Source organism: Macaca thibetana, chromosome 10 (genome assembly GCF_024542745.1).
Source record: "Macaca thibetana thibetana isolate TM-01 chromosome 10, ASM2454274v1, whole genome shotgun sequence".
Classification (NCBI taxonomy): domain Eukaryota; kingdom Metazoa; phylum Chordata; class Mammalia; order Primates; family Cercopithecidae; genus Macaca; species Macaca thibetana.
The window spans coordinates 58,810,557-58,825,260 of record NC_065587.1 but is presented as its reverse complement, the minus strand read 5'-3'; the positions used below and the strand labels follow the sequence as shown (position 1 = coordinate 58,825,260).

Below are 14,704 nucleotides of genomic sequence, written 5' to 3'. Positions count from 1 at the left end.
GGACCCTAGGGTCTATGTCAGTATTCAGGCAGGAGGGGGAACAGCTGTAGAAGCTGGCATTTGGTTAGTGTGCTAAAATAAGTTCTTTAAACATTCAAATTCTATCACAAGCAGGGGAACCCAGTATGCTTTTTTTTGGTTGGAGGTACTCTTGAAACCCTGTGAATATACTTTGTAGTGGAGTCTGGATTCTTAATCCTTGGATCCCTCCACAGGGGGCAGCTACATATAAGGAGGCCATTCCTTGTGCTGAGTTAAGGCAATGAGGTTCTGAAGAGATGTGCCAGGCCACGGAGGATCCCTTGGGGGCCAGTGATTGTTGGGCTCTATGGTATTTTTTACTTGTTCCTTCTCTGTTTTGGTTCAAGATGGTTGTCTCAAAGGATTGTCTTTTTATATTTATATTTTAAAGGTAAGATCTTAACAAATAGTAGTGAGACACTCTTCTGTATATAAAGTAAACCTAAGTTAGGACATTGAACAATGAATAGATTTGGCATAGGATACCTTCTGTTTATTCTGGTTTAACACATGCCCTTCTTTTGTTGTAATGTTGTCAGCTTGGTTATCTTTCCACGTAACTGAATATACATGTACATTATTGCCAGATTTTTAGAACTTTAACATACTAAGTTGGGGAAATCAACTTAGTATATTTCTTTATTTGTTTATTCCTTTCCTTGTAAAAGCTGTACTTTAGCTTTTGGAGTACTGGAACAATCAGTTCAGCTTGTGGGGTCAAATATATGGTAGGTTTCTCGTGTAAGGCAAGAAAACACCTTAGGTTTATTTCTGGAGTGGTTCATGCCATGCTGGCAAAGACAGCTAAGAAATAGTGAGAAAGAATTCTGACTTAGAGTAAGGAGTCTTGATTCCAAATCCTGATATTGCCCATTCACATGTACAATGAGGACAGATACTCTCTACTTCACAGGATTGAAGTGAGAAAAAGTGCTCACAGAAAATCTTTATAATATGTATGTGGTTATCCTTATTTATATTAGCTTCTTTTCAACGAGATGACATATTCCTTCTTTGTATTAATACAGTACAGATGTTCTAGCACTCTGTGACCAGCAATTTTTTTTCTCTTTAGTCCACCACAAATTAAAGATGAACCTGAAGATGATGGCTATTTTGTTCCTCCTAAAGAGGATATAAAGCCATTAAAGAGACCTCGAGATGAGGATGAGTGAGTATTTTCTTAAAACTTTGACTTTGGAAAACAAAAAGGAGGAGTTTAAAGAATACATGTGATGTGTTTCTTTATAATACATATAGAAGCTGCATTAATTGGCTTTTACTCATTTGGGATTTGTGATTAATGGACTGATTTCTCTGAATTATGAGAAGTAGGGTTTGCTAAACAAGTAAGTAGTATTCCCAAGGCTTACATGAAGATTATATAAATTTTTCTTATTGTAAAGGCAATAGATATTTATTGTAGAAATTTCAAATAATACAGAATTCATGAAGAATAAATTAAGTCACTTAAAATTTCTCATTGCCTACCATAGATAACTTAAAGCAGTTTCTCTTAGACCTATCCCTGTCAGTACATTCTAAGTGAAGTTTCAGTGTGTAAAAATAATAAAACTGCTCATAAAACATGTACCTCTTTCCCCAGATTCAGTGAGATTAAATTATATTCATTATTTTCACTCTTACATAGCTTATTACGCTATTATTATAGTAGAAAATGGATGGAAAGGGAGAAGGGAAATACTTAGTGAACTGCTTTGTATTCATTCAATATAGAATTTCTTTCCTCCACATTCCAGTGAGTTACTGCTATGTGGTAGCTAGTGTGCTGTGCGTTTGGTTCCCAAACTTTCATCTTTTATTTTTTATTTTATTTTATTTCCCAAACTTTCATCTGATAATGGTGTTTATTTCTGCATATATCCCCCCACCCTATTTTGCTTCCAGGCCAGTGTAAGTGGTTAGTTTTGTTCTATATAGGGCTGTAACTATTTCTTTGGTCTGACCTTCATTATTTTCTCCACTTCTGTTACTCTTGACCATAGAATGCCCAGCCAAGAATAACAGCAATTACTCCTGCCATGGAGGCTTCCCAGAGTTTGTAGGTCTCCTATGAGTGAGGACTCCTGAATCATAATTATGCTAACTGTGTATTCATGTTCCCCTTTCTAGTGCTGATTATAAACCTAAGAAAATTAAAACAGAAGATATCAAGAAGGAGAAGAAAAGAAAACTAGAGGAAGAAGAGGTTAGTAAAGAGACTTAGGCCCTTTGGGGTGAGTTTGGAAGTGAGAGTTTTCCAGTAAGCAACTTCTTAAGACAAATGAGTTTTAGGTATTTATTGGCTTGTTTGTTGTAGTAATAACATTAGGGAAAAAAATTCAGTAAGTGATGGCTGTGGCACTGGTAGTTTTAAGATCTCTATGAATCCCCACAGTGTCTTAAGTTAACCACAACCAGCAGCGATTCTGCTCTCAGCCTTCCTGGGTGTCTGTCTACCCACAGCTATGCTGCCAACAGATGTTCTTCCAAAAAGTATGTCATCTTCATGTATACAGAGGCAATGTTAACAAGAAACCACATTTTGGCTTATAACCCTGAAGAAATTTCCCTAAGAATTTTTTGCTCGTCATTCACTTTGGGTAACCATTCCTATCTAAAGTTCTTTAATGGGTGCCCCTTTGACATAAAATTGACACCCAAACTCTTTACCGCAGCTCCTCCCGATCTGGCCCCTGCATCTTGTGCCTCTCTTTATCTTGTGTCTCTTCTCTAGCTTGCTTATACCAGTCACACTAACCTCCTTTGTTTCTTTTCCACACCAAATTCTTTCATACTTCCGAGATTTATGGAGCACCTGCTGTTCCTCTCTCTGGAGCACACATGCTCCCTTCTTTATCCTCTTGGCCTATAACCTTCCTCAAAAAACTCGGTTCCGTTTAAATGCTTTCCTAAATGTTCTTGTTGATGCGTGTGGTAGATTGAAAATAGAATCATATGCTTTCTCCTTTTGACACTTTTGAGTTCTTATACTAAAAAATTGTTAGCAGGTAATTCAAGAAAAGATGTCAGAAATTCACAGAGGTCTTAATGATGCCTTCCCCTAAGAGAAGAAGGGGTTGTGTGAGTTCTTAGCTCTTATGCTACATTTGAGGTTAGCCACTGTCATGGGCAAAATGGGTTCACAAATGTAAAGTGGATAGTTTGAAGTACCAGCAGTAAAGAGAGTGATAGTGAAGGGGCAGGGAGTCTTAAGAGGATAATCTATCATAATAGTAGAATGATGTTAATAATCACAATTAAATGTAATAGGTGCTTACCATGTGCCAGGCATTCGTCTACATTTTTTATATATGTATCATTTCATTTAATCCTTACAACCTGAAAAGGTTGTTATATCCCTATTATCATCTCCATTTTGCAGACGCAGAAATAGAGTATAGAAGTATTGAATCACTTGCCTGAGGTCACATAGCTACTAAAGTGGTAAAGGCAGCATTTGATCCCATGCAGTCTGACTTCAGCGCCAGCACACCAGCTACTATATTATCCTACCTCCCCTGGGACTTTGTTGATCCTCTGATTCTGCAAGGAGGGAGAAGAAAGGTCTTTAATGAAATCATATGAAGACTATTAGTGAGTGAGTTGAGCCATAGAGAGAAGATCAGGTCCTATATTTAGAAGATCGTAGTTTTTATGACAACTAGTCTATTCTTGGCCGAAGTTCAAATTAATAAGCACTAATTCAAGGAATTGAGAGTGAAATGTTAAGTAGTGATTATGGTAGTCAACCACTCCACTTCCATGTACCTAATCAGTGCAAACTAGTCAGTAAAGGAATACAAAACTTGAATTCTCCAAGTGTTGTTTTTCTTTTATGTTTATATTGCATTTATGCAAAAATAATACTCTGAATTTGTTAAACCATTGGGGAAAAAAGAACAGTTGACTTCAGTTTTTATTCTATTTAGCAACCCTACCACATAGGGGAAAAATGCTGGCTGAAAGACTGAATTAATACAGTCTTACTGTGGCAGGGACCCCAGATGGCAGAATCTGTCATTAATCCTCACTCGCCAACTATGTTTTCTTTTCCCCCCTCTTGTTTTTGAGAATTGTTCTGAGGTCTCTCCCTGACTGATACCCCAATTTGAGGTTTGAAAACATACAGTGTAGCCAGTAGTTTCCTAATGGGACCATCTGCATGCCTACTCAGAAGCTGTTTAGAGTATCTTCACCAAAAAACATTTCCCTTTCCTGTGGTGTGTTTCACCCTAAATAGTAAACATTATCTGAATTAATGTGATCCTGTAGTACCTTCTCGCAAACATACCCACATATTTATATTCTCCATGCCTGTTTTAAAATATGGGTGGTACTGTAAGCTTTTCCTCTTTTTTCTATTCCTATCTTGATTGCTCTCCTATTATGAGGGTCTAAAATGTTTATTCCATTTATTGCCGTAAGTCACATTCTGTTATTTTTCTCGTAAAGTTAGGCTCTTATCATAGTTAATAACAGCTGTATGACCTTTATCAAGTGAAAAAACCTATTTCAGAGTCCTTGCTTGTAACTGGAAGTGGTTAAATGGACCCGTCCATACACTTTCCAGCTGTGCCACTCTTTAATTGATTTTAAGATTGTTCAAAACCACCTTTAAACTTGTTGAATAAAGACTGAATAAATAGTTAAATTATGTTGAATAGGTAGGACACAGGAAAATATTCTTTGAAAGAGTTCAGATTCTGAGTGGGATCTTCACTTGTTGAATATTACATTTTTGTTTGGGTTTTGTGTGTATGTTTTGAGATATATCTCTGTATTGGTGAATTCTGCCTGTTTAGGTTTGATACCCTTTTTTTGTGCCACTATGATCAGCTCATTTACATTCAGAATTCAAAGAAGAGCCATAAAGAAATACCACTATAGGAATTGGTATCATTTTAGAACCTCTGAAATACTTGCTTACTGCATCATGACTTTGTGTATACAAGCAGCAGCGATAGAACTATACTCAACTAAATCAACTGGGAATTTTCTTTCATACTGAATGCTAAATATCTAATGCAAAGCCTTGTATAGCCGTTATTTGATTGTACTAGAAGAGGTTTAAAGATGAGTAGGATTAAACATAAGTGAGGAAAAACGTAAGTGAGGAAAATACACTCGGATTACTCTCTAGAGCAGTACTTTTCCAAACTCCTTTGAGGTTTAAAAATATATATATATATAGTTTCCAAGTCTCTTCCCCTGCAGAGTGTTTTTTTTAACTACTTTCTCAGGTAGTCGTTTGTCAGGAAATTTTAGGAAATACTGCTCTAGAACAGAGCACCAGTACATTGTTATTCATCTGTCAAATGAGAGGAGTAGACCTGAGATCCTCTTTAGTTCTAATACACTGTGATTACAATTTTTCTTCCTCGTGGCTCCCAAAAACTGCCTCCAGAAGTGTGATCAGTCCTTATTTAAGTGCTTTCTCACCATGTTTCTTTGTAGGATGGTAAATTGAGAAAACCCAAGAATAAAGATAAAGATAAAAAAGTTCCTGAGCCAGATAACAAGAAAAAGAAGCCGAAGAAAGAAGAGGAGCAGAAGTGGAAATGGTAACATTTCAGCACTGGGTTAAAATGCCACCTCTTTTATTGCATATCCTTACGAAGCAAGAATATTGAGTTATTAATATTAATATCCTGATATTTGGGGTAAAATACTTAAAACAGTTTCTCTAGAATAACATTCGAAATAAGTTTTCCAACTTCTAGTGAAATCATTAACTGGCTCTAAATCTATTGGATCTCAAACTGGTTTCCATCACTGTGAACAGAATGGACTGTAGAAGCAGACCTATGTATAGGTGGGAATTTAGCATACGAAGAGAGTACAGATACATTTAAAATCATAGGGAAAGGATAGATTATTATGTAAGTCGTGTTGGGAAAACTGCCTGTTTGTTCAACAACAGAAGAAACCTCAACAAGAAAATGTGGGTGAATAGTTTTATAATTGTGCAATCATGACGATCCTTTGAAGCAGGACATAACCAGAGCCATAAGGACAGGTGTTTTACATTTGATACATCAAAGTTCAATTTATGGCAGATGGACAACTTCATGCCATTAAAAAAAGAAAAAAAGCAAAGTATTTGCAATACAAAGGGCTGATATTCCTAATATGAAAAAAAGGTCTTTTAAAACAGGTGTGAAAGGAATGGTCTAATCAGAATGTGAGGAACAGGCAGTTTAGTAAAATAAATGGTTAATAAACATCTAAAAATATCAACTTTCATAAGTAATCAAAGATGCAAAAAAATGATAAATCTTTTTTTAATGCCTCTTAGATTGGGGAAGATTAATAAATGAAAATATCTAGAGTTGTGAGTATGAGAAAACAAGCATTCTCCCTCCCTGTAGGAGTGAAAATTCAATCTTTATGAAGGACAGTTTAGTCATAGCTGGTCGCTCTTGAGAAGTGTGTTTAGGTGGAGAACTTTTCTACTTTTGGTGTTTAGAATCTTGAAATAAACATGTTTTTAAAAAATACTTATTTCTGTTAACATATTCTACTATTTACTATACCAACAGTACATGATTTTGTGTTTATGATGAAAAAACTCAAATGATTGATTTAATAGTTAGAGTAAAAATCAAAGTCACCTGTACCTCTCTTCTCCCATTCTCATTTTCCTTTCCAGCTTTCCAGCTTTGAGGTAATCACTGTTCATAACTCGGTATATAGCCTTCCAAACCTGTTTATGTGCCTTTATGGCTTTTGTAATTTAGAACTTTGATGTCCACAGCACCTCTGAGGAAAGGGAGGAGAAAGAGCACTGACCAGGAAGGTGGCAGAGAGGAGAGCCAAAGTGGCAGAAGTGTGGCCACACAGTGACAGCTGTGTGATTGGCATGTTGCTATGGCATCATGGGATTAAATGGGAAGTATAGAAAAGGAGTATCACAGAGCAGAGGAACCCTGGCTCTTTCTAGAGGTCAGAGTCAGAAAGTAAAAGAAGGCCAGGTGCGGTGGCTCATACCTGTAATCCCAGCACTTTGGGAGGCTGAGGCTGGTGAATCACCTGAGGTTAGGAGTTTGATACCAACCTGGCCAACATGGCGAAACCTCATCTCTGCTAAAAATACAAAAATTAGCCAGGTGTGGTGGTGTGCACCTGTAGTCCCAGCTACTTGGGAGGCTGAGGCAGGAGAATCACTGGCACCTGGGAGGAGGAGGTTGCAGTGAGGTGAGATCATGCCACCACACTCCAGCCTGGGTGACAGAGCGAGACTCCATCTCTCAAAAAAAAAAAAAAAAAAAAAAAAAGGGCACAGTGGCTCATGCCTATAATCCCAGGACTTTGGGAGGCCAAGGTGGGCGGCTCACAAGGTCAGGAGTTCGAGACCAACCTGGCTAACATGGTGAAACTCTCTCTACTAAAAAAATATAAAAATTATCTGGGCATGATGTCATGCACCTTAATCCCAGCTACTCGGGAGGATGAGGTGGGAGAATTGCTTGAACCCGGGACGTGGAGGTTGCAGTGAGCCGAGATTGCATCACTGCACTCCAGCCTGGGCAACAAAGCAAGTCTCTGTCTCGAAAAAAAACATGAGTTTATTTTCCTTGTTTTTATGTCACTTTTCTTTAGAACTAATACAACATTTTCAGTGATCTTGACCTTTAAGAAAATGATTTTTAGAAATAAAGTGATTGTGTAAATTAGGGGTTATTACTTGGAGTTAAGAGAATGGTACGTTAGTAAATTCATCAGTCAGGGTTCTGTGGTAGGTACTCAATAAATGCTTGTTAAATGAACAAATAAATTTCCTTATCAGGAGCTTCCTGCTGTCTCCCCTTTACTTCAGAGCTTTGGCTCTTCTTGGAATCCAGGCAAGTGCACTGGGTCCGGCCTTCTATGTGTAGAATTAGGTGCCCTTGAGGGGTTTAGGAGCCTAATTTTGCTTTTGTGGTTGAAATCCTTATCAGTGTTGCCACACATTCTCTCTGAGAGACCATGACTTTTGGTTTTTATTCTTATTTTGGGTTAAAGGGGAACTGGCTGGTCTTTAACTAAAAGTTGTTTTTTGAGGGATGAGCAGACTTTGCTACAGCTTCTATCATTTCTCAGGTGTGATGGTTAAACCTTGCACATTCTTTTCAAGCACAATGGTTGAATGGCACGTCGAGTTTTTGGAGTTTAAAATAGGAATGAAGAGCCTCTTAACTGATAGCTAGAGGCTGCGTATTGTACTCTGAAGTCAGTTATCCAGTCCTCAGTGACTGCCACTGATGACCTCGTCGGGAACTTAAATGGCAGAAACTCTTATGTTAACTATTCCTTATGCTGTCCCACTAAAATAAGTACACACTTTACAAGCTTGACAAATTTGCATATCTTTTGCTTTCCTTCTAAGTCCGCAGAACTATTTATCCTTACCAGAAAAAAAAACACTTACTCTGATCTTTATCTCCCTCCTTTGGTAATTGTTCCATTGGAAAAGGTCCAGGTCCTTCAGGGTTTCTTTGCTATATCACATTATCTCCATAGAAACATTGTTATAAGTGGTGGCAGTGTGCTTGGGTTCATACATGAAATCCTGTTTATCCCAGATGTCCTGATTTTTAACTGTTGGCCATTGTAGCTGAACAGGGTTTTAGCATTGTTGGGTTAATTAAGTACGCTTTTGTATCAGAGCTGACCTGTGGGAATATAAGTTGCAAGTTAATTCTCAACAGATGATTCTTCATAAAGAATTAGAACCTGGGGAGTTTATTGCAGGTGTTAGGTGTGACTTTAAATGGGGTTTTGAGTCTCTTAGCAAAGGTAAAATGCTGTGAGGAGTCAGGACTATAATGTTGTAAGGAATTAGTGTTGCAAGACCAAGACTCATAAATATATGGTCAATGATAGTGATAAGAAATTTATGGAATACGGATTATTGACATTTTGCTCAAACCAGAAAAACTGCCCTTAATTTCAAGGATTAGCATTCAGAATCTATAGCATGTGACCTTTATTTCTAAATTTAAAAAAATTAAATAAGAGTTTTATAGCATACTGTGAAGTGCTTGCTAACTGCAAGGGAACTTGATTTTAAAAAGCACATGGAGTTTACTTTCCTGTCTTTATATTTCTAGCACTTTTCCACCTTTCCCCTTCCAAGCAAATGTTATTATTAAATTGGTACTTGATTATTCCAGTCAAGCTGCCAAAGGGAAGCCATTTTGATGTCTAAGTACATGTTTTTGTTTGTTTGTTTTTAAATTTGGGGGGAATATATGCACGCATGGGGAGGCTTAAAGGACAAAACTGTTTGCTTTTATTTGTACAATAATAGCTGTCAACCCAGTCACATGAGCTTATTGAAAGACATGCTCTTTCTTTCTTTTTTTTTTTTGAGACGGAGTCTTGCTCTGTCACCCAGGCTGGAGTGCAGTGGCCGGATCTCAGCTCACTGCAAGCTCCGCCTCCCGGGTTCACGCCATTCTCCGGCCTCAGCCTCCCGAGTAGCTGGGACTACAGGCACCCGCCACTTCGCCCGGCTAGTTTTTTGTATTTTTTAGTAGAGACGGGGTTTCACCGTATTAGCCAGGATGGTCTCGATCTCCTGACCTCATGATCCGCCCGTCTCGGCCTCCCAAAGTGCTGGGATTACAGGCTTGAGCCACCGCGCCCGGCCTGAAAGACATGCTCTTTCTGTTTAAACTGAGGTTTAGCGTTGTGATTTGTTGAATCTCTTAATTTACTTAAATGGTAAAGAAGTTGCTGTGGGTCTTGAAGATACACATGTTGAAATAGGAATTGTAAAAACAGTTTGGAGTCTTCATTTAAAAACACTGTAGGACCGGGCACGGTGGCTTATGCCTGTAATCCCAGCACTTTGGAAGGCTGAAGTGGGCAGATCATGAGGTCAGTAGATCGAGACCATTCTGGCTATCACAGTGAAACCCCATCTCTGCTAAAAAAAAAAAAACAAAATTAGCTGGGCATGGTGGCGGGCGCCTGTAATCCCAGGTACTCAGGAGACTGAGGCGCAAGAATGGTGTGAACCCTGGAGGCGGAGCTTGCAGTTAGCGGAGATCGCACCACTGCACTCCAGCCTGGGCAACAGAGCGAGACTCTGTCTCAAAAAACAAACAAACAAACAAACACCACTGTAGTTGAAGAGAAGAATGGTGCCAAAGTCCCAGGATGAGGGAAAGTGTGGCGTTCTGAATCTCCTCACGGTTACTCCATGACTGCTACATGTCTGTTTGTTGAGATGTAGGAGCTCTGTATATATTTTGTATGTTAACCCTTTATCAGATACATGATTTACAGATATTTTCTCCCATTCTGTGAGAGGCTCCTTGCAAATGCTCTCATACACCTACATATATGTATATTTTATTAATATATCAATATCTGAAAAAGTGGTAGATTAATTATAGAAGATCTTTAATGTTCTTCTGAGGTCTAAGATTCTACTAAATCTTTATTTTTGTTTAAATTATTTGTGTAAAATACATATGACATAACATTTATCTTAACCATTTTTAAGTGTACAATTCAGTGGCATTAAGTACATTCATATTGTTGTGCACCATCACCATCTCTAGAACTCTTCATCTTGCAAAACCGAAACTCCGTAGTTATTAACAATTTCCCACTTCTCTGTTGCCCCATTTCTTTTTTTTTTTTTTTTAGACGGAGTCTCGCTCTGTTGCCCAGGTTGGAATGCAATGGTGCGATCTCGGTTCACTGCAAGCTTCGCCTCCTGGGTTGGAGCAATTCTCCTGCCTCAGCCTCCTGAGTCGCTGGGATTACAGGCTCCCACCACCATGCCCAGCTAATTTTTTACATTTTTAGTAGAGATGGGGTTTTGCCATGTTGGCCAGGCTGGTCTGAAACTCCCGACCTCAGGTCATCTGCCCACCTCGGCCTCCCAAAGTGCTGGTATTACAGGCGTGAGCCACCGTGCCCAGCCTATTCCCCCCAGTTCTTGGTAAGCACCATTCTACTTTCTGTCTCTATGAATTTGACTACTCTTGGTAACTCGTATTAATAGTCATACAGTATTTGTCCTTTGTGACTGACTTATTTCACTTAACAGAATGTCGCGCTCATCCATGTTGTAGTGTGTTTCAGAATTTTCTGACTTTTAAAGGCTAAATATTCCACTGTTTATACTGCATTTTGTTTATTCATTCATCTTTTGATGGACACAGGTTATTTCTGCCTTTGGCTGTTGCAGATAGTGCTGCTGTGATCATTCATGTACAAGTATTTATGGGCATGTTCCTGGGAATGGAATTGCTGGGTCATGTGGCATTTCTATGCTTAACTTTTTGAGGAACTGCTGTACTATCTTTTCCACATTGGCTGCACCTTTTTACGTTCCTACCAGGACCACACAAGGGTGCTAGCTTCCCTACATCTTCACCAATGCTTGTTATTTTTTGTTTTATTGCCATCCTTATGAGTATGAGTGGTATCTCATTGTGGTTTTGATTGGTATTTTCCTAATGATTAGTGATGTTGAGTATTTTTTCAGGTACTTATTGGCCACTTGTATATCTTCTTTAGAAAAATGTCCATTCAAGTTCTTTGCCCCAACTCCCTACCCCCACACTTTTTTTTTTTTTTTTTTTTTGGAGACAGAGTCTTGCTCTGTTGCCCAGGCTGGAGTGCAGTGGCGCAGTCTTGGCTCACTGCAACCTCTGCCTCCCGGGTTCACGTGATTCTCATGCCTCAGCCTCCTGAGTAGCTGAGATTATAGGCATGCACCACCACACTCGGCTAATTTTTTGAATTTTTAATAGATACAGAATTTTGCCATGTTGGCCAGGCTGGTCTCGAACTCCTGACCTGAAGTGATCCCTCTGCCCGCCTCGGCCTCCCAAAGTATTGGGATTACAGGCGTGAGCCACCGTGCCGAGCCCCTATTTTTTATTTTTTTTTCCTCCACCTTAAGACTGAGACTTTGCCCATTTTTTAAATTGGGTGGGTTGTTGAGATGGAGGAGCTCTTTATATATTTTGTATGTTAACCATTTATCAGATACATGATTTACAGATATTTTCTCCCATTCTGTGAGTTGTCTTTCACTCTCTTGAAGTGTCCTTTGATGCACAGAAGTTTTTAAGTTCAGTGAAGTTCAATTTATTTATTTATTGAGACAGAGTGTCTCTCTGTTGCCCAGGCTGGAGTGCAGTCGCGTGATCTCGGCTCACTACAACCTTTGCCTCCCAGGTTCAAGTGATTCTTGTGTCTCAGTCTCTGGAGTAGCTGGGATTACAGGCGTGTGCCCCCATCCCTGGATAATGTTTGTATTTTTAGTAGAGACGGGGGTCTCGCCATGTTGGCCAGGCTGGTCTCGCACTCCTGTCCTCAAGTGATCCGCCCACCCCAGCCTCCCAAAGTGCGGGGTTTACAGGTGTGAGGTACTGTGTCCAGCCGCAATTCATTTATTCTTTCTGTTACCTGTGTTTTACGTGTCATATCCAATAAATCACTGTCAAATCCAATATTGTGAAGCTTTTCCCCTATGTTGTCTTCCAAGAGTTTTATACTTTTGCTCTTATATTTAGGTCTTTGATCCGTTTTGAATTAATATTTGTGTATAATGTAAAGACCCAGTTTGATTATTTTGCCAGCACTATTGTTGAAAAGACTGTTCTTTCTCCATTGAATGGTCTTAAGCATCCTTGTTGTAAATCATTTGACCATATATGTCGACTGTGGTTTTATAGTAATACCATTGTTACAATATGGTTTGATACATGTAATTTTTATTTGACGTTTCTGAACTTTGTTTAAAATTGAACTTGTTCCATGGCTGAATGATTGATAAAATAAAATAAAATAAATAAAATATTGGACTTGGAAAGTAAATATGAGGGTAGTAAGTTAGTTATCTATTAGAGTAAAAGAAACTTGACATATCAACCAGTTGCAGTATGTGAGCCTGAGTTGGATCCTGGTCTATAAAATAAATTTCGATCAAATAGGGAAGTTTTTAATATGGACTGGATATTAGAATTACACTAGGAAGTTATTAATTTTGTTAGATGTGATAATAGTTTTGTGGTTATGTGGAAGAATATTATTTTTATGGAGATACTTGCTGAAAAATATTTAGTGGTGAAGTATCAAATCTGCAACTAACTTTGAAAATGGTTCAGCTAAAATAGGAAATTTCGCAAATTATTAACTTTTTTTTTTTTTTTGAGATGGAGTCTCACTCTGTTGCTCAGGCTGGAGTGCAGTGGCACGATCTTGGCTCACTGCAACCTCTGCCTCCTGGGTTCAAGCAATTCTCGTGCCTCAGCCTCCCGAGCAGCTGGGACTACAGGTGCGCGCCACCATGCCCGGCTAATTTTCGTATTTTTAGTAGAAACGGGGTTTCATCACATTGCCCAGGCTGGTATCGACCTCCTGACCTCGTGGTCCGCCCGCCTCAGCCTCCCAAAGTGCTGGGGTTACAGGCGTATATGGTGTTTATTGTATTACTCATTTTTTCTCTTATGTTCAACCATTTTAAAAATACATTTTCAAAAAGTTGTTTCCACTGAGCTTTAGATTCACTTATCAGTGTTTGCTAGATAGTTCCAGGTAATCCATAAGTACCTTAAACTCAACATGCCCCAGTTAAGCTGTCATTTCCTAGTCTTCTTGCTTTATGTCCTTTCTCATAGGGTTGTTTTCCCCTGTACCTTCCATCTGACATCACCACTCTGAGGAGGCCTTAGCCTACTTATGAACAATGTGAACAATCCCTCTGTCATGTATGCCATTGTGGTAAAACAGCTGTTGACATTTTCATGTCCCTCACTTGTTGCTGAGCTCCTTCATTGTTGATCTCTTCTGTCCAGTATCCTTGAACTGAGCTGTTGAAATGTATTTTCCTTTATTCACCACAGTATTTCATCTTTCTTGCGAGTGTTGGCGTTTTCAAAATGAGAGACACTGGTTCTTTTGATCCAGGCCTTGAATGTGAGGCCCAGAAGTCATTCCAGAGCACAAATCAGTTGCGCGGATAATTATTTGGCATTTAATCAGTGATGACCCCCATGTTAGGCAAGGTGATCACTAAATGAGGTTGTGCTTTGTCTTTTAAAGGTGGGAAGAAGAGCGCTATCCTGAAGGCATCAAGTGGAAATTCCTAGAACATAAAGGTCCAGTATTTGCCCCACCATATGAGCCTCTTCCAGAGAGTGTCAAGTTTTACTATGATGGTGAGTTGTTTCAAGGTTCTTGATTCTTGGCCAAGAAAAGAAATCTGCTTCTATTTAGGAATAGAAAACAAAGAAGGATCCTATATAATAGATAATCCTTTTTATTTCATTTTGTTTTATTGCCATGCGATTTTGAGGAAGGGGCATCAGGTGTTAACTCTTAAAGGCCCATTTGCTGCTGAAAAAGTGCCATGAAAAAGGGGCTGTTCATGTCTTCCCTACATAGTCCAAAAAAGGTTTGTCAACATGGCTCACAGTGTGTGGTCCACAAGCTGAAGGTTTTGATCTGAACTTCATTTCTAGGGAGTGACTCTTTGCAAGAGTTATTAGAAAATCCTCACTTGAATGGTAGTATTTTATGTTAGCAATATAATAATGCAATCGGACAAGCTGCTCATCACTAGAAACAGTACTAGTATATGGTTGAGGATTAATAGTCTGCTATCAATCTCTAGATAAGGCTGGTAGGCATCTGTCACTTATTCTGTGTAGCATAACACTATGCCTTTGAT

The 14,704-nt window shown here is 38.9% G+C and overlaps 2 protein-coding genes across 2 annotated transcripts in view; both read left to right on the top strand.

Annotated features, from left to right (window-relative positions):
• PLCG1 (phospholipase C gamma 1) overlaps nucleotides 1-14,704 on the top strand; it is a 431,655-nt gene that overhangs the window by 336,421 nt on the left and 80,530 nt on the right. The window lies entirely within an intron of this gene.
• TOP1 (DNA topoisomerase I) overlaps nucleotides 1-14,704 on the top strand; it is a 713,073-nt gene that overhangs the window by 667,751 nt on the left and 30,618 nt on the right. Inside the window, exons 7-10 of the mRNA XM_050806644.1 lie at nucleotides 1,097-1,192; nucleotides 2,155-2,230; nucleotides 5,479-5,585; nucleotides 14,077-14,192. Of these exons, the coding sequence (XP_050662601.1) occupies nucleotides 1,097-1,192; nucleotides 2,155-2,230; nucleotides 5,479-5,585; nucleotides 14,077-14,192 (395 nt within the window). The remainder of the gene's footprint in view (nucleotides 1-1,096; nucleotides 1,193-2,154; nucleotides 2,231-5,478; nucleotides 5,586-14,076; nucleotides 14,193-14,704) is intronic.